The 17644-nt window shown below is 43.0% G+C and overlaps 1 protein-coding gene across 1 annotated transcript in view; it reads left to right on the top strand.

Annotated features, from left to right (window-relative positions):
- Rad54l2 (RAD54 like 2 (S. cerevisiae)) overlaps nt 1-17644 on the top strand; it is a 101134-nt gene that overhangs the window by 20562 nt on the left and 62928 nt on the right. Inside the window, exon 2 of the mRNA NM_030730.2 lies at nt 14514-14707. Coding sequence (NP_109655.2) covers nt 14566-14707 — 142 coding nt within the window. The 5' untranslated portion in view covers nt 14514-14565. The remainder of the gene's footprint in view (nt 1-14513; nt 14708-17644) is intronic.

Raw genomic sequence — 17644 nt, 5'->3', positions numbered from 1 at the left:
GATATTTTTATTTTAGAAAGTGCTGGGAAAATGTATACTTGTTTAATGACTGTCTGCTGACTGAGTGAGGAGGGATTATATCTCATTAAGTCTCTTGTTCCAGAGTAGGCCTGGAAGTTTTTTTTTAAGTTGTGTCTAGTGTTTCACTTCTCCTCTTGACTTAAAAAAAAAACAAAACAATTATATTGTGTGACATTGTGTATATGTGTGTGCATGTGTGCAAGTCAAAAGACAACTTAAGACTTGGTTCTTTTCTTCTACTGTTTGGGTTTTGAGGGATCAAACTCAGGTCTTCAGGCATGGTGGCCAGTGGTGCCTTTACTCACTGTCTCTCGCCCTGCAGTTCACTCTAACTCTGCTGTCCTACATACAGTCGCTCCTGATTGTAGGTTGACCTAGTGAACACTAATGAGTCAGAACTAGGTTCAGGGCACTCTTTTTGTGTTGATGCTGTTTTGTTTGAGAAAGTGTCTGTGCAGTCTAGGCTGCTCATCCCTCTGCCTCAGCCTCCCACATACTTGAATTATAGGCATGTATCAGCACTCACAACCAGATGTCACTACCCTGGGCTAGGGCTTGAATCTGGGGGCTTTGAAGGTCAAGGACTGTACCAAAGAGCCCTCTGCCCACCGTTTTGAAAAGATAGGATCTTGCAATGTAGTCTAGGCTGGACTCAAACTTGTTCCCCTTGCCTTAGACTCCTAAGGATGTGCCACCATGCCCTTCAGATGATGTTTTACCTGTATTAGGATGAATGTGTGACTTTGGGTACCTCGGGGACCAGATGAGAGTGTGAGTATATTTGGACAGGTGTTTAGTGTGAGAGGGAAGAGACTGAGTTATAAATTCCCTAGTGGGGCAATAGTATTGTTTTTCATTTTTCTATTAAGGATATGATTTTGTGTTATGATTAGATGTGATTTGGTATTTATTAAAATGATGCTGGCTGCTTTAGTGGCCCCAAAATGACATTTTTGTTGATTGTTTCTGCTTTGGGAACATAGACTCTTTGCTTCTTGTTCTACATCTGCATTTTCATCTCTGAAGCATGTACCTGCCTACTTCCCAGTGCCTGGCACAGGATCTTTGTACAAAAAGGGCTTTGGCTTTGGACTGAATAAATTGTTAGCCTTTTGCTCTTCCTTTTTGTCATTTTTTCTCAAAAATAACTGTCAGCCACTTAACCCTCTATTCTTTGTATGTGTAGATGTATGTGTTACATGTGTTCATGTGTGTGTTAATGTGTGCGGGGCTGTCTGTGCTTCTGCTGGAGGCTGACATTGGGTGTCTCTCTCAGTTGCTTTTTCTTTTCTTTCTTTTTTTAAAAAATAAATTATTTATTTATTACATGTAAGTACACTGTAACTGTCTTCAGACACTCCAGAAGAGGGCGCCAGATCTCATTATGGATGGTTGTGAGCCACCATGTGGTTGCTGGGATTTGAACTCAGGACCTTTGGAAGAGCAGTCAGTGCTCTTAAGCGCTGAGCCATCTCTCCAGCCCTCAGTTGCTTTTTCATCTTAATTGTTGAGACAGTTTCTTAATGAAACTTTGAGCCTGATGTTTGGCTAGATTAGCTGCCAGTCAGTCTCTGGGGACTCTTCTATATCCACCTCCCCATGCTGGGGTTACAGGTGTGTGCTGCTGCACCTGACTTATTTACATGAGTGCTAGGGATCACACCTAAGTCTCTGGTGCTTGTGTGACAAGTGCTGACTTGCTCTCCACAGGTCTCCCTTTTTTAAATGTATTCTTTGGCAGTTTAACACATCTATAGAATGCATTTTGATCATATCCACCTCATACCCTCTCTTCTACCTCCCCAACTCCTGCTGCTGACTCTCTCTCTTCTTTCTAACAACTTCTCTCCTAGTTTCATGGGTTTGAGTTTCTTTTGTTTTTTTGTGACCCACTGGGCTTACGGTTGCTTACCCGAGCTTTAATTAGGGGTTACTTAGTGGCGCATGGATAACTCAATTACTGAAGACAATGATCTTCCCTTTCCTAGCAACCATTAACTGCCTCCACTGATAGCTCCTGAGTAAGGGTGGGGCCTCGTGGGTCCCTCCTTATCCCTGATGGAATGTTGGTAGGCCCCATCTTACGGAGTTGGCCACACAGCTACTTGACTTCGTGAATATAAGGTCAGGTCAACAAGGCACACTTCTCCAGTTCCTAATGATTTCTGTTTCATCTTCTTTGATATCCCCTGAGCTTTGGAGAGAGAGACAGAGGTATTTTATTTATGGCTGAACATTCAACAGTCACTTTTTCTTGGGTTTTGGCCAAGTATAGGCCTCTGTATAAGTAAGGCCCACTGCAAAGCCTAAGTGCAGTACTTTTCGGTGGATATAAATATAATAAATGTCTGTTTAGCAAAACAGCAGTAGTAGATTTTCCTACAACTTCCCTAGCCATGTTCCCTCCCCACCACCCAGGAAAGGGACTCAGAGTTTTGAGCAGGTTTATAGTTAGTATCAAGCTTTTTGGTTTTTACTTTTCTGAGAGGATCTCACATGGGGCAGGCTGGTCTGGGACTCTCTGAGATGCTGATGGTGACCTGGAATTTCTGATCATCTTCCCTCTTCAAAGTGTGAGAATGCAGGAGTGTGCCACTATGCCTAGATTTATGTGATGCTGAGGACAGAACCCAGAGCCTTGTATGGGTTAGGCAGGCACTTTGCCCTAGCTACCAGCTACCCATTTTCTTAAAATATTTTCTCAAATTATTTAGCTTTTGCTCTTTGACGGTGTCTTTTGTGAACTATTGTGAATGTCATTCTTCTTAATTGGCCCAGTCAAGTTTGGCCTTATCTCTGTATTCTCTAAGTGGATTGAGGTAGGATTCCCATGACTTTCTATATTGTAGCTATATGCAGAAGCTATGCTTTCATCTTTGGTAACCCCTCTTATCCCTGCCCCTGCCCCCTCCAGGGTCTCATTTAGATGAACTCACTATGTAGACCAGAACTCACAGAGGTCCACCTCCTCTGCCTCCTGAGAGCACTGTGATTAATGGTATACACCACAATGCCCAGCAATGAATGGCTCCTTGAAAAGATTTTTTTTAAAATTACACATTTTTTCTTTATTTAATGTGTGCATACACAAGTATATATGTGTGCCTGCTAGTGTGGGTTGAAAGACAGCTTGTGTAATTAACTTTTTTTTTTTTTTTGGTTTTTTGAGAGAGGGTTTCTCTGTGTAGCCCTGGCTGTCCTGGAACTCACTCTGTAGACCAGGCTGGCCTCGAACTCAGAAATCCGCCTGCCTCTGCCTCCCGAGTGCTGGGATTAAAGCTGTGGAGTTAACTGTTTCTGTGTTGTGAATCCCAGGGATCAAGGCTATTGTTGGGCTTAGCATCAGGTGCTTATGTCTACCGAATTATTCCCAGACCTACACACAGCTCTCTCAAAACTGAGTTTTCCTGTAGCACCTTCCCCAGGACAGGGTTCCTTTGTGTAACAGCTCTGGTTGTCTTGGAAATCACTTCGTAGACCAGGCTGGCCTCATCTTACATAGAGATCTGCCTGCTTCTGCACCCTCAGTGCTGGGATTAGAGGTGTGAGCCATCACTGCCGGCCCTGCAACTCCTTTTACTTCCAAAATATATGGAGCAGGTTTTGTCCATCCTGCGTAAGTACTTTTCTTCAGAGGATGTACAGGGTCAGTATGAAAGAATAGCGTCTCTCTTCGCCATTATGTTAATGTTAGGCAAAGCCTCCATTTTCTTTTAAATCTTATAATCAGTGTTACTGGTTTCTTCAGTATTTTAGGCATATTGGATAGATTTATATATCTAGCCTGAGCGGGGGCTTGGGGTGGGGAGAATAAGTTCAAGTATATGAATGAATTCAGAGGAAAGGAGAGCCTGGATTAGAATAAATTTGGGCATAAAATAATAGTGACATTTGCAATCTGGGCAAATTATATAAGTCTCCTTAGACTCCTCAGATCTGGGTCACATCTATACAAAGAAGAAAGGAAGCTGATGAATTCAATCTCTGCCTGCTTGTGGGATGCCGTTTATTTATGTCACTGATCATGCCTAGAGCCTTTCAGAAACAACCCAAGTGAGACTCTTGTCTAATTCCTGCTGGGCTCACGGTAAGAGAAATAGACCCATCTCTTAGCCAGAGGATAACCTGTCCATGTGTGGGGACACCAGGAGACTTGGTTAACCTTCTTAAGCCCCAGGGCATGAAAGTCTGAAAGGAAAGGAAGTGTTTGTAGTTGTTATACTCAACAGGGAAGACAACTAATACTTCAAATCTGTACTTTGAAATAAGGTATGTTTATACTGGCTAAAGTGTTTAAACCTTTGGAAAACTAGGAACAGAAAAATATTTCTTCTTTGCTGCCATTATTTTCTAATTTTATTGATTTTATTTTTGAGCCTGAAACTTCCTGGATAGCTTAGACTAACATTGGAATAGCAGCCTCCTGAGTGCTGAGATTCGAGGTTCGAGTCATGATGGTCAGGATTCTTTCAATTGCCTGTGGTGGGATGCTCAGTAATTTTAGCACTTGTGGCACCGAGGCAGGAGAATTGTCAGTTTGAGATCAGCCTGGGCTACATAATGAGAAACTACCTCCAGAAAAAGGACTATTTCTTTTTACTACTAAATTCTCCTGTTATTTGTTTCTTAAGGTTGTTTGTTTGTTTGTTTGTTTGTTTGTTTGTTTGTTTTTGAGACAGGGCCTTTCTTTTAGCCCTGTCTGTACTGAAACTTGCTCTGTAGACTGGGTGAGCCTCAAACTCAGAGATCCATGTTGCAGTAAATTTCCAACCCCAATAAGCCCGTGCAAAAACACACAACTCAGTTATAATATTTATAAGCTGCAATCCTAGATTTGGGCAGATCGACCACTGCACTACTCCATTCCCCAGCTTTGAGATCCTTTGCTACTTGCGGCTTCTCTGGGCCATGTGGTTCTGCTCCATCTTCCTTCCACCTTCTTCCTCTTTCTCTGTCTCCTTCCTCTCTTCTTCTTCCTCTCTCTCCCTCTCTTCCCCCACTCTCTAAAACCTCCAGCCCCACCTTTCCCTTCCACTGCTCAATCACGGGCTCTAGCCTTTATTTGACCAGTTAAAATGGGGAGAAGGTTCCCTTAAATCACCTGAGTATTTGGTCCTTTTCAGGGCAGCTCCTCCTGAGGAAGCAGAATTAATATCAGAATACAAACAGCACCAGGGCAACCCACAACATTTCCCCTTTTTTGTCCAATTAAAAGGCTCTTTTCTTTCAGATATAAATTGAGCACAACCATTAAAATCATGAAAATTATAAAATAAAAGATACACTTAACACCCAGTCCATCATATTTGTCAATTTAGATAAAGCACTCTACCATGTGTCCTAACTTAAAGAGCTTACAATTCCATACCTGATTTATGCCCTGGTTTTAGTTCATATTACCATCAGAAAACCATCCTCTCAAATCTATATCATCTCTCTCAATGCTAAACAGCTTGAGTTGACTATGAGACTACAACCAGTTCTCAACCCCATCAGAAGTCTGAGCACAACTCAGATATTACCTGTAAATATAGAAGGACAAAACATAGCTTCCAAAACTTAACCAATTTGTAGAGATGACTGACTACCTGGACAGTTTCTAATTCCTCAAAATGCTGGAGTATCAGTCTTCAGCCTTCTGGCCCAGGATCATCTGACAGACTTTTGTAAAGCAGAATTGTGAAGGACTGCTTACCCTGTCTTGACAGAGCTATCAGTCAACTCAAATGGAAATGATTAAGAATAGTTAAGATATAACAGTTCATATATACTTTTTGTTTTATTTTGTTTTGTTTTTCGAGGCAGGGTTTGTTTTGTTTTGTTTTTCGAGAAAGTGTTTCTCTATATCGCCCTGGCTGTCCTGGAACTCACTTTGTAGACCAGGCTGGCCTCGAACTCAGAAAAAACGCCTGCCTCTGCCTCCCAAGTGCTGGGATTAAAGGCGTGTACCACCACTGCCCGGCTCGTATATACTTTACATAGATAGATAGATAGTCTTAAGGAACTTCAGAAGTCCACAAAATAGGATATTTAAGACCATTTCATTATTAAACATCATTTGACTAGAGACATATCTGCTTCTGGCAGCACTCCCTTCTTGGTTCAAAGAAGAAATTGAGCATCAGTGGAGAAGGCTCCAGTTGTGGTAAGATGCCCATTAGACAAGAATTGCCTTAATTCATCTATAGACAAAAGTACTGTCGAGGAAAGGACACACTATATGGAATATCTCTGCTGTGCTGTGACTGTGGCCTAGCTGGCCACCAAGCTTCTAGGTGACTCTTCTGTCTCTTCCTCCCATCTCAGGACTAGGAGTGTTGGTATTACAGATGTTCAGCACCACATCTAACTTTTTTATATATGGGTTCTAAAGATCAAACTCAGGTATAAGGCTGTACAACAAGTGCTTTTACCCACTGAGCCATCTCAGCAGCCTCCATACTGATAGTTTATAGCAACTTTCTTCTAGGTGTAGTGTCTAACCCAAGGCCCTGCACTGCATTTATTTTCTCTAATCTGAAATAGTTCTTGAAGGAGTCTTTGGAATATATGGTGCCATGTTACAGTCAGTCTCTGGAACCTTGTCTTTCAATATTCATTCTGATCTGGACTTTGTTTTGACATATTAGAAGAAGAGGTTCCGCTACTTTGAGAAGAAAGGGCTTGCATATGAACAGGACTTAGTCCTTTAGTCATAGCACCTTGCATATGAACAGGACTTAGTCCTTTAGTCATAGCACTGGAGTGTCTGGAGCTGAAGCAGGAGGATTGCTGTTAGGTTAAGTGAGTTTTAGGCTGTACTAGGCTGCAGAATGATCTCTTAAAAACAAGACAACTTTTAAAGAAAAATATGGGGTAGATATCAACTAAGGAAACAATTTAGTAGTGTATAAACAATATAGCTGGCATGGCAACACATGCCTCTATTCCCAGCACTTAGGAGGTAGGGGTAAGAGAATCAGGAGTTCAAGGCCATCTTCAGCTATGTAGTAAACCTGAGATCAGCCCCAGTTACTTGAAACTCTGTCTCACAATACAAAATACTAACAGAAATAACTTGTATACAATACAGGTTTAGTGGTTTAAAAATAATTATGCTGGGTGGGGAAGGGAGTTGCATGGTGGCACATGGCTTTAATCTCTGAGTTCTTGGCCAGCCTGATCCACAAAGTGAGTTCTAGGGTAGTCAGAAACACTGTGAGGCCCCGCTAGAAAGATGGCTCAGTGGTTAAGAGCACTTGCTGTTCTTGTAGAAGACCTGTGTTCAGTTTCCATAGCTCATATTGCAGCTCACAACACCTGGAATTCCCATTCCAGGGCATCTGACACCTTCTTCTGGCTTCTTCTGTAACCAAGCACTCGAGTGGTGTGCAGATACTCTCACAGATACATAGCGTTTTAAAGTAATGCTTTATATGATTAGTATCAATCTAGAAATCATTGACTTTTATTTATATTATTAGAGGATTCATATAGATTTCCTGCCAGTCTCTTTTTTTTTTCCTTAAGATTTTATCTTATTTGTGATTGATTAGCCTGCATGTATGTATATACATCAGTGTGCATGCAGGATGCCCATGGAGGGCATTAGGGCCCCTAGAACTAGAGTAATAGGGGTCATAGAGAGTTTTCTGAGACAGTCTTCCTACATATTCACTGTAGATTCTAGGCCAGAGATTATAGATTATTCTAGAGCAGAGATTATGAATGTGAGATCTGGGCTTGGCTGGTCTAGTGTTTTAATGTATATGTAATGTGAGCATTTATTTTGTTTGGTTTTGGTTTTTTGAGACAGGGTTTCTCTGTGTAGCCCTGGCTGTCCTGGAACTCACTCTGTAGACCAGGATGGCCTCAGACTCAGATATCCGCCTGCCTTTGCCTCCTTGTGCATCACCACACCTGGCTATGTGAGAAGTTTTCAGAGTCTAGGTTTATATCATATCTTCTCCTGTTGTCATGTCTCCCTCTCTGCTGCTGTCTATTTCCCTATGGCCATGATTGTGTGGGGGCATGAAATGGTTTCCCAGAGTTTTATGTTGTAATTCATTAAAAAAATGCTTTCAACTCATAACATTCTAAGTGAAAAATTACTTTTCCAAAACAAACAAACTAACCAAAACTAGAAGACCTTAATTATTTTGCACATTTGAAAGTATCTAGCTAAAGAGAGACAGCTGAATTCTTAGTTTTTTGTGTCTAAATGCTTTGTTGTTGGCAGTTGCGTGATGGAAGGGCACAGGCTTCACAGAAACAAAAGTGGAGAGGAAAGAGTCTTTTTTTGTTGTTGTTTTTTGTTTTTGTTTTTCAGGACAGGGTTTCTCTGTAGACCAGGCTGGCCTTGAACTCAGAAATCCGCCTGCCTCTGCCTCCTGAGTGCTGGGATTAAAGGCGTTGCACCACCATGCCCGGTGAGGGAAGAGTCTTAATGTGTGTATTTTGACAAGTAGTGGTGGAGTTTTTTGTTTGTTTGTTTTTTTGGTTTTTTTGGTGGTGTTTTTTGTTTGTTTGTTTATTTATTTATTTATTTTTGAAACAGGGTTTCTCTGTATAGCCCTGCCTGTCCTGGAACTCCATAGACCAGGGCTGGCCTTGAACCCAGAGATCCTCCTGTCTCTACCTCTGAAGTGCTGGATTAAAAGGTCTGTCTCCACTCCCTTAAGTAGTGGTTTCTTTTTTTCTTCTTCAGTAATTTTTAAAGAATTATATGTATGTACACACTGTCACAGTCTTTAGACACACCAGAAGAGGGCCTCGGATCCCATTACAGATGGTTGTGAGCCACAATGTAGTTGCTGAGAATTGAACTCAGGACCTCTACAAGAGCAGGTAATACTCTTAAGTGCTGAGCCATCTCTCTAGCCCTAATTAGTGGTTTCTTAAAAATTAGCTGTGGGCTGGGTAGTGGTGGCGCACGCCTTTAATCCTAGCATTTGAGAGGCAGAGGCAGGCGGATTTCTGAGTTCGAGGCCAGCCTGGTCTACAAAGTGAGTTCCAGGACAGCCAGGGCTACATAGAGAAACCCTGTCTCAAAAAAAAAAAGTTAGCTGTGGTATAGACACACTTGATGTGTGTCAAGTACCTTTCTTTATTTAGTTATGCAAAAATTACTGGTGTGTTTTGCACTTTGAATGACTTTGTAAACTGTGCGTAGTTTGACTTTGTGGCTGATTCCAAGCCTCTGGATCACCTTCTGAGAACTGCTGTTTTAGAATCAGGATGCTACCTTGAGGACTGATGTAGGTTCCTCTCTAGGCTGGAATAAGAAGGCTGGTTGAAGCTGAATGAGAACAGCCCTCCCAGAAGTCATGCAGCTGGTTTTCTTCAGAGCTGTGGCTCAGAATCTCACTGACTTTTATAAATATATCTCTAGTGTTTCTGCTGTGTTTGGTGACAATTTCTGGATATCACCCTTCTTCATTGCCTTTAGAGAATTAATTGTCTATCATGGCCCTGATACTGGGAGTCTTGAATGTATTTGTTTACCCATCTTTCTTATTTTCTTTTAAGATCCAAATTGTGAGAAATCTTACTCTGTTTCCAAGTGAAGTATGTCAAGAGTGTCAGTTTAGCTTTGTGGCTGCCATTTTTGTTCCCTCCCTCCCTCCTTCCCTCCCTTCCTTCCTTCCTTCCTTCCTTTTAAAAGATTTATTTATTTATTATGTATGTAAGTACACTCTATTTGTTTTCATACCCTCCAGAAGAGGGTATCTGATCTCATTACAGATGGTTGTGAGCCACCGTGCAGTTGCTGGGATTTGAACTCAGGACCTTCAGAAGAGCAGTTAGTGCTCTTAACTGCTGAGCCATCTCTCCAGCCCAGTGTGTTTTCAAGTAACTGATGTTCACTCAAAAGACTATTTAAGCTTAGCAGGAGTTTGAAATACACAGCAGGAGTGATCAGAACAGCATCATTGTCTTCTATGAAAAGGTGTGACTAGTGATCTATAGTGGGCTTTTAGCAGGCTGGACAGATTGCTATGACATGCGTAGACACACACCCCACCCCCCCACCCCCCACCCCGGTTTTTGAATTATGTGAATTCTTTGACTAGTGGGTTTTCTTGTGGAGTATTACTCAATGCGATAGACTGAATGTTCCCTTGTAAATTATTAAATCCAGGGTTAAGTTTATATTTTATATGTGTACATATATAGTTGTATGTGTATGATTTTATATATATAATCTTTTTATTGATTCTTTGTGAATTTCACATCATGTACCCCATCTCTCTATATTTGCCCTCTGCCCTTACAACCTTCATCCTCCAAAGGACAATAGGGCTGGAGAGACAGCTCAGCAGTTATGAGCACTGACTGCTCTTCTGAAGGTCCCGAGTTCAAATCCCAGCAACCACATGGTGACTCACACTCATCTGTAATGGGATCTGACGCCCTCTACTGGGGTATCTGAAGACAGCTATAGTGTACTTACACATAATAAATAAATAAATCTTTTAAAAAAACAATCAAACTAATTTTTAAAAACCCCATCTCACTGTGGAAGCTGTGGTGTATCATGCTTTGTCACATACCCTTTTGATTGAACAGTTTTACTTGAAATGAGTCATTGCTCAGCTTTGAGGCATCCTGGCTTCAGCTACACTATCCATACTGGATCCTCACCTGGACTCCTCTTAGATATCCTGCTGTTGTTCTGTGTCATCGAGATCCTGCAGCTTTGGTTCTGCAAGACTGGCCCCTTCATGAGCTCCAGCAGTTCACAGATGGGGGAGGTAGTGGGCCAACTCCAAGCCCACCTGTGCATGGGTGGCAGCTCTGGTGCTCATGCCACTTGGGCCAGGTCTTCAGCACTGCCCCAGTGAGAAGTGGGGCCACCTCACCCGAATGCTACAACCAGCAAGGGGTTGGGCCAGCTCTCCAATACCATGTCTCTGGCCATGTCACTGGGCCAGCTCAACCTTGCTGCATAGGTGAGGTGGGAGGCTATTCTCTGGACTGTTGCAGCTGTTGAGGGATGGGACTGACTCTTGGCCCTTGGACATTAACATGGTCCCAGGCAGAAGCTCAGACTAGTGACATTGACATGGTCTTTGGTGGTAACATGGGTCAAGAACATTGGCACGGATCCCCCACCAGACATGGCCCTCTGCAGCAGCCCGGGCCAGAGCCTCACCATGGCCTCAGAAAGCAGTGCAGGCTACTCACATCAGACTGTTCTCACTCACCACCCTTGAGTCTTTAGTTCCTCCTTTCTTCACCATGTATACATCATCCTGCTTCCTTCTCTCCCATCTCTCCACATTTACCTGCTCATCTTAGTGGTGGTACCTTGTCTGTCTGGATATCCTCTGTCCCCTATGCACTGTGCAGCGGCGCGCACAGGTCCTAGTATTTATGTTCTTAATGAAGTCAGATGCACGTGCTGTGGAATTTCTCTGAGGTCATTTGAGAAAATTTAATACTATTCAAAGTCTCCAGAGATAATGAGGTCATGCAATAAAAAGGATGCTCTTTCTAATTTAGGGTTTTGTTATATTCTAGCTTTTCTCAAATTTAGCAAATCTGCTTGTTCTACGTGCTGGAACTCTTCACCGGCCACCATGGCTAGTAGAAAGATTTCTTTCACTCAGACAGGAGCATGTGCTACCATTACTGTACACCTTTGAGCTGCCATGGACTATCTCAGCGACGGTGTGTGTATACACCTTTGTCTGGTTCTTTGATTTTTGTTTTGTTTTGTTTTTTTGTTTGTTTTTCCGAGACAGGGTTTCTCTGTGCAGCCCTGGCTGTCCTGGAACTCACTTTGTAGACCAGGCTGGCCTCGAATTCAGAAATCTGCCTGCCTCTGCCTCCCGAGTGCTGGGATTAAAGGCATGCACCACCACGCCCGGCTGGTTCTTTGATTTTAATGTGGGCTCTTCATCAGTGCTCTGCTTTGTTAACCGAGGCCTTGCATTCGAGTGTGTGCGTGTGCTTAGACGTAGGCATGGGACAGCATAGGCATGGGACAGCCTTGAGTGTTGTTTCGCAAGAATTATCCACTTTTTTTGAGACAGTGTTTCACTGGAATGAAACTCACCAAGCCAGCTGGGCTGCCTACAGAGTCCCAGGGTCTGTCTGCCTCTCTGGCACTGAGATTACAAATACTACCTACCACCTTGCTGGACGACATTTGTTGGTTTGTTTAAAATCAAGATTTCTGGGTATCAAACTCAGGTTCTGTGCTAGCAAGACAGACAAGCATTCTTTTCTGACTAAGCTCCCTCCCAGTTTCCCATTGTGACCTTTTGAAAATCAGCAGTAGTACCTCTGAAGTAGTTGGTGCAATTCTAAAGAGCTGAGAATAGTGTTCATTGTGTCACCTCTAACAAAAATTTAGTATGGAAGAATGGGTAAAAGAAAAATTGATATTCTCTGAGAATTCACTCACTTTCTATTGTATTCATAATGGTCTGGGTATAGTTTTTACTTTTAAAAGATCCACACATAATTGGACATAATTTGATATAATCATGCAATGTGTAATGATAGAATCAGGGAGTTAGCCTTTCCCCTTCTTTAAAAAAGTGTTCCTTCTTTGTACTGGGAGCTGTTGAGGTTCCTTTTTTCATCTTTTAGAAAAAAAATCGATGCTGAACTGTGAACTTTAATTACCGTACTGAACTGTAACACTTGCTCTCCATCTTTCCCCATGCGTCCTCCACCTTGGCTCTGATTTAGTGTCCTGCTTTTTTGCTGTTGCGCTGCTGCTGCTGCTGCTGCTGGTGAGGATGGTAATGGCAGTGATGACACAGGGTCTTGCTATGTACTCTTTGCTGGTCTGGAACTTAGGTAGACCAGGCTGGTGGCATCTCTTGTCTTATTATCATATGTAGTACTTGACTATTGAACTGTTGTTTGCTACTGTCAGGAGTGTGAGGGCTGAGGTGGTGTTTTGTTTCTTTTTGTTTGTTATTCAGACAGTCTCTCTTATGTAGCTCTGGTTATCTTGGAACTCAGAGTTCCACCTACCTTTCCTTGAGTGCTGGGATTAGAGGTGTGGGCCACATTACACCCAGCCTTTCTTCCTCCTCCTCCTCTTCCTCCTCCTCCTCCTCCTCTTCCTCTTCTCCTTCTCCTCCTCGTCGTCCTCGTCCTCCTCATCCTCCTCATCTTGTCCTCCTCCTCCTTTTGCTGATATTGGTTTAAATTAATGTTAAGTGAGGGTATGTTACTTGTTACTGTGATTGTTACTCTATTGCTATAAACCTTATTTCCTAGAATGACAACCATCTGGGTACCTAAAGGTACTAATTAGAAAGTTTGCCTAAAGCCAGTTGTGATGATTCATACCTAGAAACCCTGGGCTTGGGAGGTGAAGATATGAGGATCTGGAGTTCAAGGACGGCCTTGGCTACATTGCCAGTTGAAGACCTCCACCTCCCTGAACTACATGAGACCTTGTCTCCATTAAAAAAAAAAAAAAAAAAAAAGAAGAAGAAGAAGAGGAAGAGATGCCCTCTGTATTGGGGGTGGGGTGTTTGGGTATATAGGGTATGTGACACAGCAGATTGGCAAATAGTCAAGGAAAATGGACAAATGGATGCCCACAGTATAAAGATAATTCCAATTTACATACCTGCCCTGGAGGTTCACTGTTGGTCAGGAGGTGGTCTGTATTAACCTTTCAAGGGAGATTTGTAGTGTTTAGTATGGCTAATGTAATTCAGAAGAGAAATATGATTCCAGAAGCTGAGGGCACTTAGCAATGCTTTTTGGAAGATGTGGTTGAAACTTTGCCAAGATGTAGAGAACAGCCTAAAAGCAGACATGGCCACTGAGACCTTCACATGAGGCTTCCTACAAGCTTGGGCAGAGTGACAGTATGGCCAGCAGTCAACTTCTCACTGTCTGTGTGGTGTCCTGTGGCTGTATCTGCCCTATCCCACACAGGACCCATTCCTTGTATTCTAAGTGTTCCCAGTTCCCTTGATGCTCACTCTGCCTGAAGTATACACTTTTGGATGTCTGTGTGGCTTCATTGAGTCCTTTAGTCTCTGCTTAGTGAGGATTTCCTTGACACCCAGTGTAAAGTAGCAGCTCCTCCTGGCACTCACCAGGCTTCACACTCTCTATATTCTTTTTCCTCTTGCTGTACCTAGAATAGTGCTTGGGACTATAAATAAGTAAGTGTGTGTGCATGTCCTGTGTCTCTGTGTGGACAGGCAGGCATGGACGTAGGAGATGGTTCTCAGCAGCCTGAAAGGAGCAGCATCAGGAAGGCACGAGCAAGTGGGAGTTCTAAGACATCTAGTTTTTATTCTGTAGCTGTTACTTTCTTGTCAAAGCAGCCCTGAGATGCTTGAGCTGGGCAGACTCATCCAAGTGTGTATTTAGGTAGCATTCTCATAGAGAAGATTGAGATTTGGATTTGGTTAGTTTGCCTTGCTTTAAAAAGCTCCAGGGATTCCTCTTCAGTATGATTTTCTTGGGAAGGCTTGTGTTCCTAAGTGCAGCTGTGGTGATTCTGATGCCTCTTGACCTCCTCTTAGGACCCTACTGTGGACATGAGTCGGTAATGCCCACTGAGGACTTCTGGGAGCCATGTCAGACGAATCCGCCTCAGGGAGCGATCCAGACCTGGACCCGGACGTGGAGCTGGAGGATGAGGAAGAGGAGGAGGAGGAGGAGGAGGAGGTGGCAGTGGAGGAGCATGACAGGGATGACGAGGAAGGCCTGCTGGATGGTAAGTACCTCTACTGAAAACAGAGATTCCCGGGAGAACATGGTATTTCTAGCTGTTTTTCTTTTTTTTGGAGGGCTGGGGTTAAAGGGTGTTGAGACAAGATCTTGCTCTGTATAGCCGAGGCTGGCCTGGAACTCACTGTCAACCAGGTTTACCATGAACTGCTGCAATCTTTATGCCTCACTTTTCTAAGTACTGAGGTTGTAGGTGTATGTATTATGCCAAGGCTCTAGTTGGATTTTGTAGATCGTCTGTAATGAGAAGAACAAGCAGAGGAAAGGGCCACAGAACTTCTGTGGTCATTCTCAGGGGGTAGATGGTTGTTCTTTCAAGGAAACCTTGTTTTAGTGGTAGGAAGATGAGCATTTAGTTCATCTTTGACAAAAAGGTAGGCTCAAATCCAGAGATGGAGAAATATGTGGTAGAGTCCCTGTGCCAAGTCTGCAGCCTTGGAAGTATGAGCTCTCAGGTATAGTAGTGTCCCGTGAGTTTCCTGAAATCACAATTAAAATTCTGCTTGCATGTTTGTAATGAGGGAATTATGTGGATAGAGATTCTCAGACAGATTGACAGTCCCAGAATGTTAATCTCTGTAGTGCTAGTCACTTGTAAATTGCTCCAACTGGAAAGTAGCTGCATCTCCATAGCTGATAGGCTCCCTCCAGATTCCTCTTGTTTCCTTTGTCCCTTGACTTTTTTTTTTTTTTTGGACAGGGCCTCACTTTGTAGCTCAGGCTGGCCTCAAACTGGCAGTCCTTAGGTGCACTAGGCTAACATCTGATTTTTGAAATAGCATAGAAACTTCATTTCCTTTTCTTTTGTGGCACTGGGAATCGAACTCAAGGCCACTGCCTGGTAGCAAAGCCTTTGATCACTGAACTATATTTTTGTTTCCAGACAGGGTCTTACTATGTTGCCAGGCTGGCACTGAACTTGGTCTGTAGCCCAGGCAGACCTTGAAATTCTCCTCCCTTAGCCTCCTAAGCACATGAGATTCTAGGACTGTGCCACTAGACCAGTGAGGCTCTTTTGATATTTGTGTGTACATGTGTTTGTGTGTGTTCAGGTGTGCACATGATGGCTAGAAGCTGACATTGGTTGTCTTCTTCAGTTCTCTTCACCTTCTTTTTGAGACAGATCTATCATTGATTGAGATAGCCTAGCTGGCCCACGAGCCCTAGAGGTCCTCCTGTCTCTACCTTCCCAGTGCTGAGATTACTCATGAGAACTTCCATGCCTGCATTTTTTCCTGGGTTTGGGGATCCAAACTCAGCTCATCATACTTGAGCAGCAAGCACCACGCCCACCGGCATCTTTCCAGCTTTTCACAAACCTTCTCTTTTGATCTTTTTAGACCATGGTTAGGTTATCTAGTTAGTCTTAGGCCTTCTCAGTTAATTTTGGCCTTTTATGGCCTATAGCACTCATTGAGGAAAAAGCTTTTGGTGATAACATTCTATTACTTTGTGGAACCGAACAGTGCACTAGACCATCACTTTTTTGAAGGAGTCTAGGGAAATGTGTTTCACCCTTCAGATTCTGGTCCTGAGCAGCCATCTTCTTTCTTCTGTTGCATTCTTCCGTTCTCATTCTCTCTAACCTCACACCTGCCATGTGGTTCAGAAGTCAGATTTTCTCTTCATTACACGGCTCACATCTTCTCCGTTTAACCTTTGACTCCCTGGGTATCTGTTTCACTTTCTGTTTCTCATCTGGGTTCTCAGATCAGTATCTGTAGACACCCTTAGAACCCTGTAAAGTTCAGAGGGGTTTTAGATGCTGATGATGAGTATGCGCACACACACACACACACACACACACACACACACACACAAACACACACGCGTGGATATATATATCCATTCCTAGCTTCTTGGAACATTGCCAGGTCCCTTCCTTCTGTCTCCCTTCTTCACTCCTCCCCCTCTTTCTTTTGAGGCAGGGTCTCTATGAATTTCAGTCTGGCCTCAATTGACATCCTCCTACTTCAACTTTTTTTTGTTTTTTGATTTTTTTGGTTTTTCGAGACAGGTCTCTGTGTAGCCCTGGCTGTCCTGGAACTCACTCTGTAGACCAGGCTGGCCTCAAACTCAGAAATCCGCCTAACTCTGCCACCCAAGTGCTGGGATTAAAGGCGTGCGCCACCACTACCCTGCTCTCCTACTTCAACTTTATAAGAAACTGGATAAATCTGTTCCTCTGTACCTGGCTTTATTATGACATTATTTTATACATGAAACTTGAGTTTCTGTGGACTCTGTTATCTACAGGAGATCTTGAAAGCAATTTCCCAAAGATATCAAAGTATGTACTAAACATAAAATGCCTTTAAGGCCACACAGTTATTTATTTAGAAGTTAAGAATATCACTGTGATTTGTTTGAGAACAGTGTAGGTTTTTTTTGTTTGTTTGTTTGCTTGGGTTTTTTTGTTTGTTTTTTCGAGACAGGGTTTCTCTGTATAGCACTGGCTCTCCTGGAACTCACTCTGTAGACCAGGCTGGCCTCAGACTCAAAAATCCGCCTGCCTCTGCCCCCTGAGCGCTGGGATCAAAGGCGTGCGCTACCACGCCTGGCTGGATTTTTTTTTTTTAAGATTTATTTATTTTATTTAGATGAGTACACTGTAGCTGTCTTTAGACACACCAGAAGAGGGCATCAGATCTCATTACAGATGGTTGTGAGCCACCATGTGGTTGCTGGGAATTAAACTCAGGACTTCTGGAAGAGCAACTCAGGCTTGGCATTCTTCCAGGCATGCATTCTCCCATCAGCCAATAGCTGTGCAGATAACAGAGTCCACAGATACCCAAGTCTCATGTATAAGGTTAAGGTGTATTTTGTTTGCTTGTGTTAAAAAACAAGTTATTTTGCACCAGACATAGAGATGTACACCTTTAATCTGTACACTCTAGAGGCAGAGGCAGGAGGATCTGTA

The sequence above is a fragment of the Mus musculus genome, chromosome 9 (assembly GCF_000001635.26).
Source record: "Mus musculus strain C57BL/6J chromosome 9, GRCm38.p6 C57BL/6J".
Lineage (NCBI taxonomy): Eukaryota > Metazoa > Chordata > Mammalia > Rodentia > Muridae > Mus > Mus musculus.
This window is presented reverse-complemented; position numbering and strand designations above follow the sequence as displayed.